At 47.8% G+C, this 15,456-nt stretch overlaps 2 protein-coding genes across 8 annotated transcripts in view; one reads left to right on the top strand and one right to left on the bottom strand.

Moving 5' to 3' along the window:
* LOC129462677 (mitochondrial import inner membrane translocase subunit TIM16) overlaps positions 1 to 3,026 on the bottom strand; it is an 81,811-nt gene extending 78,785 nt beyond the window's left edge. For 3 of the 5 annotated variants that reach the window (XR_010115799.1, XM_055242847.2, XM_063618278.1), the window contains exon 1: positions 1,976 to 2,009. Coding sequence is in view for 2 of the 5 variants with exons in the window: in XM_055242847.2 (XP_055098822.2) it covers positions 1,976 to 1,994 (19 nt within the window). In the remaining 3 variants the exon portion in view is untranslated. Of the gene's footprint in view, positions 1 to 1,975; positions 2,010 to 2,735 lie in introns of those variants that run through there. The other 2 variants (XM_063618279.1, XM_063618276.1) reach the window with 2 other exon arrangements.
* A 10-nt stretch (positions 3,027 to 3,036) lies between these two features.
* DNAJA3 (DnaJ heat shock protein family (Hsp40) member A3) overlaps positions 3,037 to 15,456 on the top strand; it is a 32,904-nt gene continuing 20,484 nt past the window's right edge. The window contains exons 1-2 of one of the 3 annotated variants that reach the window (XM_055242873.2): positions 3,037 to 3,349; positions 12,637 to 12,770. In XM_055242873.2, the coding sequence (XP_055098848.2) occupies positions 3,049 to 3,349; positions 12,637 to 12,770 (435 nt within the window). In that variant the 5' untranslated portion in view covers positions 3,037 to 3,048. The remainder of the gene's footprint in view (positions 3,350 to 12,636; positions 12,771 to 15,456) is intronic. The other 2 variants (XM_063618308.1, XM_055242874.2) reach the window with 2 other exon arrangements.

Below are 15,456 nucleotides of genomic sequence, written 5' to 3'. Positions count from 1 at the left end.
CTTGAACTCGACGTCGTGATCCACCCTCCTCAGCCTCGCCACCGCGCCCAGTCAGAACCCATATCTTTTTTTTCTTTTTTTTTTTTTTTGAGACAAAGTCTCACCCTGTTGCCCAGGCTGGAGTGCAGTGGCACTATCTCAGCTCACTGCAACCTCCGCCTCCCGGGTTCAAGCAATTCTCCTGCCTCAGCCTCCCGAGTAGCTGGGATTACAGGTGCCTGCCACCATTCCCAGCTAATTTTTGTATTTTTAGTAGAGAAAAGGTTTCATCGTGTTGGCCAGGCTGGTCTTGAACTCCTGACCTCAGGTGATCTGCCCACCTCGGCCTCCCAGAGTGCTGGGATTACAGGTGTGAGCCATTGCGTCCGGCCCACTATGATCACTATGCTGGTCATTTAATTATTTGCTGAATGTATTAAAGGAACTCTTGCTCACCTCCCAACACCCTTGTTCATCTCAGTCGTCTCCATTCCATAGCCCAAACTCTCTTCAACTATTACTTGCAATTTACAATAGCTTGGTCACTGATCTTCAAAGGACTGGTGGATTTATTTATTTATTTATTTATTAATTATATATATTTTTTGAGAGGGAGTTTCACTCTTGTTGCCCAGGCTGGAGTGCAATGGCGTGATCTCGGCTCACCGCAACGTCCGCCTCCTGGGTTCAAGCGATTCTCCTGCCTCAGCTTCCCGAGTAGCTGGGATTACAGGCATGTACCACCACACCTCGTTAATTTTGCATTTTTAGTAGAGACGGGGGGGTTTCTCCGTGTTGGTCAGGCTAGTCTCAAACTGCTGACCTCAGGTAATCCGCCTGCCTAAGCCTCCCAGAGTGCTGGGATTACAGGCGTGAGCCACCTCGCCTGGCAGGACTGGTGGTTTTTAATCTTCGAGTCTCAATGCCTGTGGAGAATTTGACTGACGAAAGCTATGGGTATCTACCCAAATTAACATCTACGTACACAAAAATTTGGTGTACAATGCTAGGAGTAGGGCGGAGGGGGAGTATCACAGATTCCCAGGCTTTGGGGATGGGGGCGAAGATTTATGAGCACAGATTGTTTTAAACCCAACGAAGAATCCTCAGGTTTTTTTCCTACTGCTTGAGGTGGTTATGATGGTGGGAGGGTGAAAATTGAAAGTCCTTTGCAAGACTAACCAGGTCAGGTCTCCCTTCTTACCCTCATCTCATCACATACTTTTTTTTTTTTTTTTTTTTTTTTTTTTTTTTTTTTTTGAGACGGAGTTTCGCTCTTGTTGCCCAGGCTACAGTGCAATGGCGCAATATCGGCTCACAGCAACCTCCACCTCCCGGGTTCAAGCCATTCTCCTGCCTCAGCCTCCAGAGTAGCTGGGATTACAGGCATGCGCCACCACGCCCGGCTAATTTTGTATTTTTAGTAGAGACGGGGTTTCTCTATGTTGGTGAGGCTGGTCTCGAACTCCGGACCTTAGGGGATCCGCCCGCCTCGGCCTCCCAAAGTGCTGGGATTATAGGTGTGAGCCACCGCGCCCGGCCACTTTTTTTTTTTTTTTTTTTTTTTTTTTGTTTGAGATGGAGTTTCTCTCTTTCGCCCAGGCTGGAGTGCAGTGGCGCGATTTTGGCTCACCGCAACCTCCACCTCCTGGGTTCAAGCGAGTCTCCTGCCTCAGCCTCCCGAGTAGCTGGGACTACAGGTACGTGCTACCATGCCTGGCTAATTTTTGTATTTTTAGTAGAGACGGGGTTTCACTATGTTGGCCAGGCTGGTCTCACACTCCTGACCTCGTGATCCGCCATCTCGGCCTCCCAAAGTGCTGGGATTACAGGCGTGAGTCACCGCGACCAGCCTCATCACATACTCTTAAATTTAGGGCTTAAGCAAAGAAGGCAAACACTTTCATATCTTAGACATGTTTCTGAAGTTCAGGCTACTTGGAATACTCCATCCCTACCTGACACACTTTTCATCGATGTTCAATTTGAATCTTACCTCTTAGAAGCCCTGACATTCCAAACTTCCTCTCCCCATTTTAGAAATGGAATCTTCACCTTGTATGCCGGTAACAGTGCTTATTCCTGTGATAGCATTTAACATTGTTAGTTGCTAAGGAGCATCTCTCGAGTCATTGTTTGCTCCTCCCGAGCAGGGATGGTGTATCATGCATCATTGTATCCCTGATATTCTAGAACATGCATGACACACAGTAGGCGCTCACAAGTTTTACTAATTTAGTTTTTGGGCAGCACGGCTCTCATTCTGAACCAGTAAGTTCACTGCAGGTTTGGAGAAGGCTAACACGCTTAAGCAGAGAGCTGAGGTCGGCGCGGTGGCTGTCGCCTGTAATCCCAGCACTTTGGGAGGCCGAGGCGGGTGCATCACGAGGTCAGGAGTTCAAGACCCAGCCTGACCAAGATGGTGAAACCTCATCTCTACTAAAAATACAAAAAAATTAGCCGGGCGTGGTGGCACGCGCTTGTAATCCCTGCTACTCGGGAGCCTGAGGCAGAGAATTGCTTGAACCTGGGAGGAAGAGGTTGCAGTGAGTCGAGATCGCGCCACTGCACTCCAGCCTGGCGACAGAGCGAGATTCTCTGTCAAAAAAAAAAAAAAAAAAAAAGGAGAGAACTGAGTCTTGTTGGAGAAGGCGGGTGGGGAATCAGCCTAAGAGAAAGTGAGACTGCAGCCAGGATTTGGAGGTGGCGGTGAAGATTTACTAGAAGCGCGCGGAGACGGCATGAGTAAAACTCACGCAATTCGTCGTAAGTCTCAGGGTCAGCAGGAGGGAACCACGCTCTACATGCTGGGAGCGGCGCGACGGAAGGCCGCGTTGTATGCCGGGACTTGTAGTCTCGCCCTTAGCCAGAACCCTCGGACCTATTAAGTTCGGCTACATTCCACTACGTCCTTACACCGATAACGTACACTCATTGGTTGTCTAGCACAGAATAACGAGGTTCTGCAGGGCGAGTCTACCAAACCACACTCTTCAGAGCAAACTCCGTTTCGGCGATGGCTACCCGGAAGGCGCGTTGGATGCGGCTACACGTACGGTGCGGCTGCGCATGCGCGACGCATGCGCCTCTACGCGCACCCGCCGTTCCCGCGAGGCCACCTACAGCCGGGTGGCGCAGGCGCAGTGTCCCCGGGCCAAGATGGCTGCGCGGTGCTCCCCACGCTGGTTGCTGGTGGCTGTGGGGACCCCGCGGCTGCCGGCTGCATCGGGGAGAGGGGCCCGGTCGCCCAGGGAGGGCGTGGTGGGGGCATGGCTGAGCCGCAAGCTGAGCGTCCCCGCCTTTGCATCTTCCCTGACCCCTCGCGGCCCCCGAGCGCTGCTGACATTGAGACGTGGTGTCAGCCTCACAGGTGAGGGCAGGTTCCAACTCCCGAGTGGCGGTTTCAGGGCCTAGAAAGGAGTGAGTCTCCTCGCTGTGACTACGGCTGCAGGGGTGGTGGGGTGGAGGGTGTCTTCCGACCCGGATGCACAATTGCCGGAGATACAGACAGGCAGGAGGTGGGGAGGCCCCAGAGGCTACTCAGCCGTCCAGGAAGGGAGAGAAGCGTGGAGCCCCCGGCGGCGGTGATGAAACGCCCAGTAGATTGTGAACTTTCAGCTCTTTGTCAACATTTCTGGAGGCCGCTGCTCCCTCGTCCTCTTCCTTTCCCATCTCTCCACCTTCTAGCCCGTAGCGGAACGGAAGAGCTAACTGCCATTCGGAGAGGCCTAGGTACTTTTTGTTACGACAACCATGCAACATGCCTGTCGTCATCCCCATTTTAAAGAATGAGAAACTGAGATTCAACAGAGGAATCGACCAGCCCAAGGTCATGATGTTAGACTAGAAGAGTTGTCTCAAACCCAAAGCTGTCATGTCATAGTTTACCCTCTTTCTACCACGTGGTGCTAATTGAAGGGCACAGTTAACAATCTTTTTAGAAGTCTTTAGTTGGTGATTGTAATAATAACACAGTCAGACATTTATTGAGCACTTACTGTTGGCCAGGCATAGTTTTCCCCTTATATCACATTTCCACGTGATAGGCACTGTTATTCTGTTTTATAAAGATACTGAGGCTTAGATGTTAAACCACTTATAAATGTCACAGAGGTGGAAGCTTGATTTCATTGCTTGAGATGACACTGAATTTTACATTAAGCCTTGAAGTGCTTAGTCATGTTTTCTTTTATTTTCTTAATTTTTTTTTTTTGTTTGTTTTTTGAGACTAAGTCTTGCTCTGTTGCCCAGGCTCGAGTGCAGTGGCTCAATCTCGACTCACTGCAACCTCCGCCTCCTGGGTTCAAGAGATTATCCTGCCTCAGCCTCCCAACTAGCTGGGACTACAGGCACGCGCCACCACGCTTGGCCAATTTTTGTATCTGTAATAGAGACGGGATTTTGCTTTGTTGGCCAGGCTGGTCTCAGACTCCTGACGTCAGGTGATCCGCCCCCCCCCTTGGCTTCCCATAGTGCTGGGATTACAGGCGTGAACCACCGTGCCCTGCTTAGCCTTGTTTTCTTATGCTGTCAGTTTTGTGCTGTATGTTGTACGTACCTGAATTGTGCTAGTTTTGTGTCCTCTAGAATTTATGCAAATGATATTTAAGCTATCTATAAATTTATAAAGATTAAAGGGCCCTGACAAGATAATTTATACGAAGTAACTTCCTATTGCAGTCCAGTTTGTAATACTTACATAGTAAACAATCGTTAAAGTATCAGTGAGTGTGGTTACTTCATGCAATGTAAAGAAAAGAGCCTGGGCTTCAGGGGTGAACTTCCCCAGTGTGTGTGAGCGGGGTGTATTATTTAATCCCTCTGAGCCTCTGTTTGAAAATTCATTCATTCACAGGTATTAATTGAGGCCAATTGTATGCCAGCCAGTGTTCTGGGCACTGAGGAGATGGCAGAGAACAAAGAGATTGGATGTGTGTTTGGTTAAGAGAATGATTGTTTATTTATTTATTTTTTAAGATAGGGCCTCCAGGGCTAGGCGCGGTGGTTTATGCCTATAATCCCAGCACTTTGGGAGGCCGAGATGGGCGGATCACAAGGTCAGGAGATCGAGACCATCCTGGCTAACACGTGAAACCCCCGTCTGTACTAAAAATACAAAAAATTAGCCGGGCGCGGTGGCGGGTGCCTGTAGTCCCACCTACTCGGGAGGCTGAGGCAGGAGAATGGCGTGAACCCGGGAGGCGGAGCCAAGATCACGCCACTGCGCTCCAGCCTGGGCGATAGAGCGAGACTCCGTCTCAAAAAAAAAAAAAAAAAAAAAAAGACAGGGCCTCCTGTTGCCCAGACTGGTGCAGAGGCACAATTACAACTCAGTGCAATCTTGACCTCCCAGGTTCAATTGATCCTCCATCCTCAGCCTCCTGAGTAGCTGGGACTACAGGTGCCCACCACCGTGCCCAACTAATTTTTTGTATTTTTACTAGAGATGGGCCAGGCGTGGTGGCTCACGCTTGTGATCCCAGCATGTTGGGAGGCCGAGGCAGGCGGATCACGAGGTCAGGAGATCGAGACCACGATGAAACCCCGTCTCTACTAAAAAGCACAAAAAATTAGCCGGGCGTGGTGACGGGCGCCTGTAGTCCTAGCTACTCGGAGAGGCTGAGGCAGGAGAATGGCGTGAACCCGGGAGGCGGAGCTTGCAGTGAGCCGAGATTGCGCCACTGCACTCCAGCCTGGGTGACAGAGCAAGACTCCGTCTCAAAAAAAAAAAAAAAGTAGAGATGGGGTTTCACCGTGTTAGCCAAGATGGTCTCAATCTCCTGACCTTCTGATCCCCCCACCTCGGCCTCCCAAAGTGCTGGGATTACAGGCTTGAGCCACCACAACTGGCCTTATTTTTATTTTTGAGATGGACTCTTGCTCTGTTGCCCAGGCCGAATTGCAGTGATGTGATCCTGGCTCACTGCAGCCTCTGCCTGCTGGATTCAAGCGATTCTCCTGCCTCAGCCTCCCGAGTAGCTGGGATTACAGGTGTGTGCCACCATGCCCAGCTAACTTTTTTTTTTTTTGAGATGGAGTCTTGCTCTGTTGCCCGGGCTGGAGTGCAGTGGTGTGATCTCAGGTCTCCGCAACCTCCGCCTCCCAGGTTCAAGCAATTCTCCTGCCTCAGCCTCCTGAGTAGCTGGGGTTACAGGTGCCCACCACCATGCCTGGCTAATTTTTGTATTTTTAGTAGAGATGGGGTTTCACCATGTTGGCCAGGCTGGTCTTGAACTCCTGACCTCAGATGATTCGCCCGCCTTGGCCTCCCAAAGTGTTGGGATTACAGGTGTCAGCCATCATGCCCAGTCCGCTTTTATATTTTTAGTAGAGATGGGGTTTCACCATGTTGGCCAGGCTGGTCTTGAACCTGGGATTACAGGCGTGAGCCACCAGGCCTGGCCCAAGAATGAATTTTTAAATTCGGTCCCTGCTTCTATATACCTCATGGAAGGAGCAGTCGTCTGTTTAGTATTCTTTCTAGGTTTCATCTGGATTATTTGGAGAGATGTCATGATGGTTTTTTTTATTTTTTTCTTAAACACATACGTATTTTTTTATTTTGTAGAGCCATGGTCCTACTACGTTGCCCAGGCTGGTTTCAAACTCCTGGCCTCAAATGACCCTTCCACCTTGGCCTCCCAAAGTGCTGGGGTTATAGGTGTGAGCCACCATGCCAGGCTAGATTTTTCAACATGAGCAAAAGTGGCCATTTTTAGAGCTTGCTAACATTTTCTAATGTCAAGGTTGTTTTAAATAGAATCTGGCTGCATCTTTTTGTTCAAATATTAATTCCTTAGGTGACTTGTTTTATTAAGCCAAATTTGTTCATGTTCCAGCTGTACAAATTTGGGAGCATTTATTATTATTATGTATGTGAAAGAGAGAAACAGGCACTAAACACTAAGCTTTTTGTGAGGCTGTGACTAAGGAACTGCGATTAGCGGTCTGGTTCCCCAAGTGAGCTCATAACCTGCCATGGGCAAGTTTTGTATCAGGTAGTGTACACAGGTGAGAGGTGGCATCCTTCAGGGTACATTCTGTTTTCACAGATAGAGTCATCAAGTGGTTGGGCGGGGTGGCTCACGACTGTAATTCCAGCGCTATGCTGGCACTGAGGCAGGAGGATCACATGAGCCCAGCAGTTTGGGACCAGCCTGGGCAACATAGGCAGATCCCATCTCTACAAAAAGATTTTTTTTTTTCCCCCCCGAGACGGAGTCTCGCTCTGTCACCCAGGCTGGAGTGCAGTAGCGTGATCTCAGCTCACCGCAAGCTCCGCCTCACGGGTTCAGGCCATTCTTCTGCCTCAGCCTCCGGAGTAGCCGGGACTACAGGCGCCTGCAACCACGCCCGGCTAATTATTTGTATTTTTAGTAGAGATGGGGTTTCACTGTGTTAGCCAGGACAGTCTTGATTTCCTGATCACGTGATCCGCCCGCTTCGGCCTCCCAAAGTGCTGGGATTACAGGTGTGAGCCACCGCGCCTGGCCAAGATTTTTTTTGAGACGGAGTCTTGTTCTGTAGCCAGGCTGGAGTGCAGTGGTGTGATCTCAGCTCACCATGATCTCGGCTCACCGCAACCTCTGCTTCCTGGGTTCAAGCGATTCTCCTGCCTCAGTGTCCTGAGTAGCTGGGACTACAGGCACGTGCCACTACTCCCAGTTAAAATTTTTGTATTTTTAGTAGAGACTGGGTTTCACCATGTTGGCCAGGGTGGTCTCGATCTCTTTACCTCGTGATCCATGCACCTCAGCCTCCCAAAGTGCTGGGATTACAGGTGTGAGTCACTGTGTCCGGCCTACAAAAAGATTTTTAAAAATTAGCTGACTGTGGCCGGGCACGGTGGCTCACGCCTGTAATCCCAACACTTTGGGAGGCCTACCCAGGCGGATCACCTGAGGTCAGGAGTTTGAGACCAGCCTGATCAACATGGAGAAACCCCGTCTCTACAAAAAATACAAAATTAGCCAGGCCTGGGGGCGCATGCCTGTAAACCCAGGTACTCGGGAGGCTGGGGCAGGAGAATTGCTTGAACCTGAAAGTCGGAGGTTGCCGTGAGCCGAGATTGCGCCATTGCACTCCAGCCTGATCAACAAGAGTGAAACTGTGTCTCAAAAAAAAAAAAAAATTAGCCAACTGTGGTGGCAACTGCCTATAGTCCCAGCTGCTCGGGAGGCTGACGTGGGAGGATCACTTGAGCCCAGAAGGTTGAGCCTGCAGTGAGCCGTGATGATGCCACTGCACTCCAGCCTGGGCGACAGAGTATGACTCTTTCTCTACCAAAAAATTAATAAATAAAGTCATTAACTGAGAAGCCATCTGGTGGCGAACCTCTGTAGTCCTATCTACTCAGGAGGTTGAGGTGGGAGGATTGCTGGAGTCCAGGAATTTGAATTTGGCCTAGGCAACATAATGAGACCCCTGTCTCTTAAAAAAAAAAAAAAAAATTTAAAAAGGTCATCGACTCAGCTTCCAAACACTAGTCTGTGATATTGCCTCAAATCTAGTAGTAAGATGATGTATCAACACTTTAGATCTGACTTTTCTTCCAAGCAGAAAGAAAGCAGTTGTTGGTGGCCAGGCATGGTGGCTCATGCCTGCAATCCCATTACTTTGGGAGGTGGATCGATCACCTGAGGTCAGGAGTTTGAGACCAGCCTGGCCAAGATGGCCAAAGCTTGTCTCTACTAAAAATAGAAAAAATTGGCCAGGCGTGGTAGCGGGTTCCTGTAATCCCAGCTACTCGGGAGGCTGAGGCAGAAGAATCGCTTGAACCCAGGAGGCAGAGGTTGCAGTGAGCCGAGATCGCACCATTGCACTCCAGCCTGGGCAACAAGAGCCAAACTCCCTGTCAAAAAAAAAAAAAAAAAAGCAGTTGTTGGACAGTGGGTTTGGCCATTCTTGGAACGACTTGGAGGCTTATTTTATTCTGGGTAGTTCTAAAAAGGACAGGACATTTGTCTGATAAATTGTCTATTAAATGAACTCTAATTATTGTTAATCATTGATGCGCTTTGGATAGTGTCAAAAGTCATCAGACTGGGGATGGTGGCTCATGCCTGTAATCCCGGCACTTTGGTAGGACGAGGCCGGCGGATCACTTGAGGTCAGGAGTTTGAGACCAGCCTGGCCAACATGGTGAAACTTCTTACCTACTAAAAATACAAAAATTAACCAGGCGTGGTGGTGTGCGCCTATAGTCCTGGCTACCTGAGAGGCTAAAGCAGAAGAATCGCTTGAACCTGGGAGACGGAGGTTGCAGTGAACCGAGATCACACCACTGCACTCCAGCCTGGGCGACAGGGTGAGACTCTGTCTCAAAAAAAAAGAAAAAACGAAGCCATCAATCTTGTAATTAAACGTGATTTGTCTTTATCCACATGCAGTTTTGTGCGTTACTATCTCTGTACTAACTCCAGTCCATGTTCTCTGTCCACAGTGTTGTAGCCACAGCTGCCACAGGTCACTACCAGCCTCAGCCTTCTAGCATTGGAAGGAGTGGTGACAGAGAGGCTGGACTGGGCCAGGGCAACCCCTTACTCCGAAATAAAAAGAGGGTTGAGTACAAGTTCAGTAATAAGCCAGCTCTAGTGTTTTCTCAAGTCTGAAGAAACACAAAGTGGTCTCCTGACCCCTACTACTTCCAGTGTGCTTTTTGTATTCCGAGGGTATTGGGTGTGCCAAACACACGGATTTATTTCCTATTTCTAACTTTGAGTATCCTGACCATTCCTGTTCATTCTCCTGTCTGATCATCCTTTACCTGGCTTCCTACTTGGATGTGCTCAGCCAACCTCTGGTTGTGTTTTGTGCTCATTAACTTCGAGTAGTCTCCCAGGCTTCCTAGAGTGGTTTCTCTTTTTTTTTTTGTTTTTCAGATGGAGTCTTGCTCTGTCGCCCAGGCTGGAGTGCAATGGCGCGATCTTGGCTCACTGCAACCTCAGCCTCCCAGGTTCAAACAATTCTCATGCCTCAGCCTCCCGAGTAGCTGGGATTACAGGCGTGCGCCACCATGACTAGCTAATTTTTGTATTTTTAGTAGAGACAAGATTTCACCGTGTTGACCAGCTTGGTCTCGAACTCCTGGCCTCAAGTGATCCACCCGCCTCGGCCTCCCAAAGTGCTGGGATTACAACAGGCGTGAGCCACCTTGCCCGGCCTAGAGTTGTTTCTGATGCAAACCTAATGGGTTCTTTGTTTAACATTTGCAGTGGCTCCCCCATTGCTCTTAGGATAAAATCCAGGCTCCTTAGCATAGCTCTAAGGCCCTTCCTATTCCTAGGCCTCATTAATCGTTATCATCTCTAACCACCACTGCCACCACATACACAGTCTCTAGTTTAGTTATAGGCATAAATCTGTATGGATTCAAAGTCCTCTTTAGCCTATTTCTGTCTCTCCTTTTTTTCCATGTCATAAGTTTATTTACAAACATATCTAGTATGCCATATAAGTTCAAGTCTTTGATCTATTTATTTATTTTAATAGAGGCAGGGTCTCTGTTGCCCTGGCTGGTTTCGAACTCCTGGGCTCAAGCAATCCTCACGCCTCAGGTTCCCAAAGTGCTGGGATTACAGGCGAGAGCCACTGTGCCCAGGCTTATTTTTATTTCTTTTTTTGTTTCTGTGATGGAGTTTCGCTCTCGTTGCCCAGGCTGGAGTGCAATGGCGCGATCTTGGCTCACTGCAACCTCTGCCTCCCAGGCTCAAGCGATTCTCTTGCTTCAACCTCCTTACTAGCTGGGATTACAGGCATGCGCCACCACGCCCAGCTAATTTTGTATTTTTAGTAGAGACGGGGTTTCTCCATTTTGGTCAGGCTGGTCTCAAACTCCGGCCCTCAAGTGATCCACCCACCTTGGCCTCCCAAAGTGCTGGGATTACAGGTATGAGCCACCACACCCGGCCCGGCTTATTCACTTTTTAAACAGATTTCACCTATTAAAACACTCTTCCAGTCTGGGCGTGGTGGCACACGCCTGTAGTCCCAGTTACTTGGGAGGCTTAGGCAGGAGAATCGCTTGAACCCAGGAGGCGGAGGTTGCAGTGAGCCAAAATCGCACCATTGCACGCCAGTCTGGGCAACAAGAGCGAAACTCCGTCTCAAAAAAACAAAGAAACAAAAAGCCTGCTGAGCACGGTGGCTCACGCCTGTAATCCCAGCACTTTGGGAGGCCGAGGCAGGCGGATTACGAGGTCAGGAGATCGAGACCATCCTCGCTAACACAGTGAAACCCCGTCTCTACTAAAAACACAAAAGAATTAGCCAGGCGTGGTGGCGGGTGCCCGTAGTCCCAGCTACTTGGGAGGCTGAGGCAGGAGAATGGCGTGAACCTCGGAAGCAGAGCTTGCAGTGAGCCAGGATCATGCCACTGCACTCCACCCTGGGCGACAGAGTGAGACTACGTCTGAAAAAAAAAAAAAAAACCTGCTCTTCCTATCTGTTAAATGGATGAACTAAAACATCCTTGTTTTTTAAGCAGTTGGTGTCTTGCTATTTAAAAAGGTGCTGCGAATCCAGATCCAAAGTACGAAGTCATCCTAGTTAGTAACCGCCACTTGTTTTCCACTGAAAATGGCAAATGCTTTCCTGGGCAGCTCAGCCAGTTTCTGTAGCTTAACAGCTGATGCCTAGAAGTTCTTCCCCGACCATCTTAGATTGAGTTGTCACTGGTTCTCAGCAGGGGACGCTTTTACTTACCAGGGGACATTTGGCAATGCCTGGAGACAGGGAGTTCTCTACTGGCATCTAGTGGGTGGAGACCTGAGTTTCTGGTGAATGTCTGGAGTAGGGCATGAACATCTGTATTTTCATCAATCTAATGATGCTGTTGGTCCAGGGAGCACAGTCTTGAGAACTGCTCCTTAAGTAGATACCCAAGGCTGCGAGATAGAGGGAAAAGAAAGTGGGGAGTTGTTAAGCATTAAGTGTGACAGAAGAATATGAGAATGTGAAAATACCTAGCAAATGGTAAGTGCTCATGTGGCATGAGGTGGGGAGCTGAATCCCTTTTTAATCATCTCCCAGTCAGGAGTATTATTTCTTTAGTGGTGTACTGAGACCACTCCAGTAGTATAAGGCAGGAGAATCGGCCTCATCCAGTACTCTGACATTGTTTAATGTTAGTTGAATACTGTGGCTTCTTTAGCCATTATTGAAGTACATTAGGGAACAGCCCTAAAGCTATAGCCTGTGTATTGGTCTATTCTCATGCAGCTAATAAAGACATACCTAAGACTGGGTGAATTTTAAAGGAAAGAGGTTTAATTAACTCACAGTTCAGCATGGCTGGGGAGTCCTCAGCGATCGTGGTGGAAGGGGAAGCAAACACATCCTTCTTAACATGGCAGCAGGAAGAATGAGCAAAAGGGTGAAAAGCCCCTCATGAAACTATCAGATCTCGTGAGAACTTATTATCGCCAGACCAGCATGGAGGTAACCGCCCCTGTGATTCAATTACCTCCCATCAGGTCCCTCCCATGACACGTGGGGATTATGGGAACTAAAATTCTAGATGAGATCTGGGTGGGGACACAGCCAAACCCTATCAGTTTGTTTGTTCCTTCACAGATACAGCCTGGTGGGTCATGTACTCACAGTTTTCTTTTGTTGAGAACATTCCCAGAGTGATTTTCTTTGTTTTTTCCTTTTTAGGAACAAAATATTACCCTTTCATTTGTACTGCCTCCTTCCACACGAGTGCCCCTGTGGCCAAAGAAGATTATTACCAGATATTAGGAGTGCCTCGAAATGCCAGCCAGAAAGAGATCAAGAAAGCCTATTATCAGGTCTGTATGGAAGTCAGATTTTGGTGACCAAATTGTAGAAGGAATGTTGTTGATCCCATCTGATCCTGATCAGTACAGCGTATGTGCCCATATGGATAGGTCTCATGAGCTGATAGTATTGAAGGGTGTGATAAAGCTGGATTTTGCTAGACTGTTTTTCGGTGCACAATGCCGTAGAGGTTGGTGCTTCAGAAAAAAGAGGTGAGTCCAAACCAGAGATTTTAAGAAGTTTTTTTTTTTCCAGAGCTGTTTTCATAATTAAATTTAATCTGTGTTTTCTGAATCAGTAGGTACGCTAGTCTAAGTTTTAGGTAGTCATTCTTTGCATCCAGATAAAAGTTTATAGGTTTAGAATTACTTCCTTTACTTTCTTTTTTTTTTTTTTTTTTGAGATGGAGTCTCACTCTGTCGCCTAGGCTGGAGTGCAGTGGCGCAATCTTGGCTCACCACAACCTCTGCCTCCTGGGTTCAAGCAATTCTCCTGTCTCCGCCTCCCAAGTAGCTGGGACTACAGGCACCCGCCACCAGGCCCGGCTAATTTTTTTTGTGTTTTTAGTAGAGACGGGGTTTCACTTTGTTGGTCAGGCTCGTCTTAAACTCCTGACCTTAGGTGATCCACCTGCCTCAGCCTCCCAAAGTGCTGGGATTACAGGCGTGAGCCACCGCGCCTGGCCCTTTCTTAACCTGGAAGATGTGAAATTCCCATTTTCGTATCCCAGGGTGTATTAGGGTAGTTAGGGTAGCTGAGTAAAGTTGTATACGAGATGTCTACACCACTGGTTCCTAGACCCTTGGTTTGCTCTGACCAATAAAATAATATTGGAGGCACCATTGTAGGATTGGCAGCTTTTTATAAGTGCACACTTCACTGGAGTTGTGCATCTGTCACCACAGTCAACTTTAGGACATTTTCGTTACCTCAAAAAGAAACCCTGTATTCATTAGCACTCCCTTTCCATTGTCCTCTGTCCCCGGTCCCTGGCAGCTGCTAACCTGCATTCTGCCTCTTCGGATTCTCCTGTTCTGAATATTCATATACAGGGAATCATACGATATGTATCCTTTTGTGTGTCTTGGCTTCTTTCATTCATATAATGTTTTCAGGGTTCATCTGTGTTATAGCTTGTGTCAATGCTTCATCCCTTTTCACGGTCAAATAATCTGTTGCATGGATGGATCACATTTTGTTTATTCATCGTTTGATGGACATTTGGATATTATCCACTTTTTGCCATCATGAACAGTGCTGCCACCTAGACATTCATATGTAAGTTTGTGTGTAGACATGTTTTCAGTTCTCTTGGATATTTAGGAGTATAGTTGCTGAGTCATATGGTAACTGGATGTTTAACCTTTTGAGAAGCTGCCAGCCTTTTTCAAAGCAGCTGTGCCATTTTACATTCCCACCAGCAGCATGTGAGGTCCATGATTTCTCTGCATCCCAGTGAACACTTATTATTATCATCTGTCTTTTTAATTACTACCCTAGTGAATATGAAATGCTATCTCATTAGAGTTTCGATTTGCTTTTTCCCTGGTGACTAATGATGTTGAGCATCTTGTGCATGTTGGCTATTACTATGTCTTTGGAGAAATCTGTGTTTGGATCCATTGCCCACTTTTAACTGGGTTGTCTTTTTTTTTAATTGGGTTGTAATGGAATGAACAGAGGCATGGGGACAGGAAGCAGAGATCCTGGCCTGTGTATAGCAAATGGCCTGTCTCTTCCTGAGCTCAAGAGTTAGGTGCCTGATCCAAGAGTGGGAAAAGATTGAAAAGAAAGAGGCTGAGTTGAACTCACATGACAGTTGATTTGAGGCCCTTAGCAAGTGCTAGAGACATAATTTAAGAGAAAGACTTAATTTAGAGAACCACTCAAGTTTTTAGGCATGGAAGTAAAAAGATCAGGTAAAGCTGTAGCAATTACTGTATTTTATTTACTTACAAAAATAATTGAAACAGCAGAGACGTCTATTTATTCAGTCATTTTCTTCCCTTTTTAAAAATTTTTTCTTTTTTCAGTCAGAGTCTCACTCTATTGCTCAGGCTGGAGTGCAGTGGTGCAATCTTGGCTCACTGCAACCTCTGCCTCCCGGGTTTAAGCAATTCTCCTGCCTCAGCCTCCCGAGTACCTGTGTTTATAGGCATGTGTGACCATACCTGGCTAATTTTTGTATTTTTAGTAGAGGTGGGGTTTCGCCATGTTGGCCAGGCTGGTCTCAAACTCCTGACCTCTGGTGATCACCCAGCTCACCCTCTCAAAGTGCTGGGATAACAGGCATGAGCCACTGTGCCCGGCCCCCTTTTTAAAAATTTGTTTTTCTTTTTTGTTCATTTACCTATTCTAAGCCATGCTGGGTGCTAAGGGCAAAGATACATCAGAATCAGTTCCTGCCCTCAAGTTAAGAGATGGATACATTAAAACAGATCATTATTATTATTATTTTGTGGGGCGGACAGAATCTCACTCCGTCACCTAGGCTGGAGTGCAGTGCCTCGATCTCTGCTCACTGCAACCTCCATCTCCCAGGTTCGAACGTGATTCTTGTGTTTCAGCCTCCTGAGTAGCTGGGACCACAGGCATGTGCCACCATGCCTGACTAATTTTTTGTATTTTTGGTGGAGAGGGGTTTCGCCATGTTGCCCAGGCGGTCTTGAACTCCTGAGCTTAAGTGATCTGCCTGCC

The sequence above is a fragment of the Symphalangus syndactylus genome, chromosome 14 (assembly GCF_028878055.3).
Source record: "Symphalangus syndactylus isolate Jambi chromosome 14, NHGRI_mSymSyn1-v2.1_pri, whole genome shotgun sequence".
Classification (NCBI taxonomy): Eukaryota; Metazoa; Chordata; class Mammalia; order Primates; family Hylobatidae; genus Symphalangus; species Symphalangus syndactylus.
The sequence above is the reverse complement of the archived record's forward strand: the minus strand, read 5'-3'. Positions and strand labels throughout refer to the sequence as shown.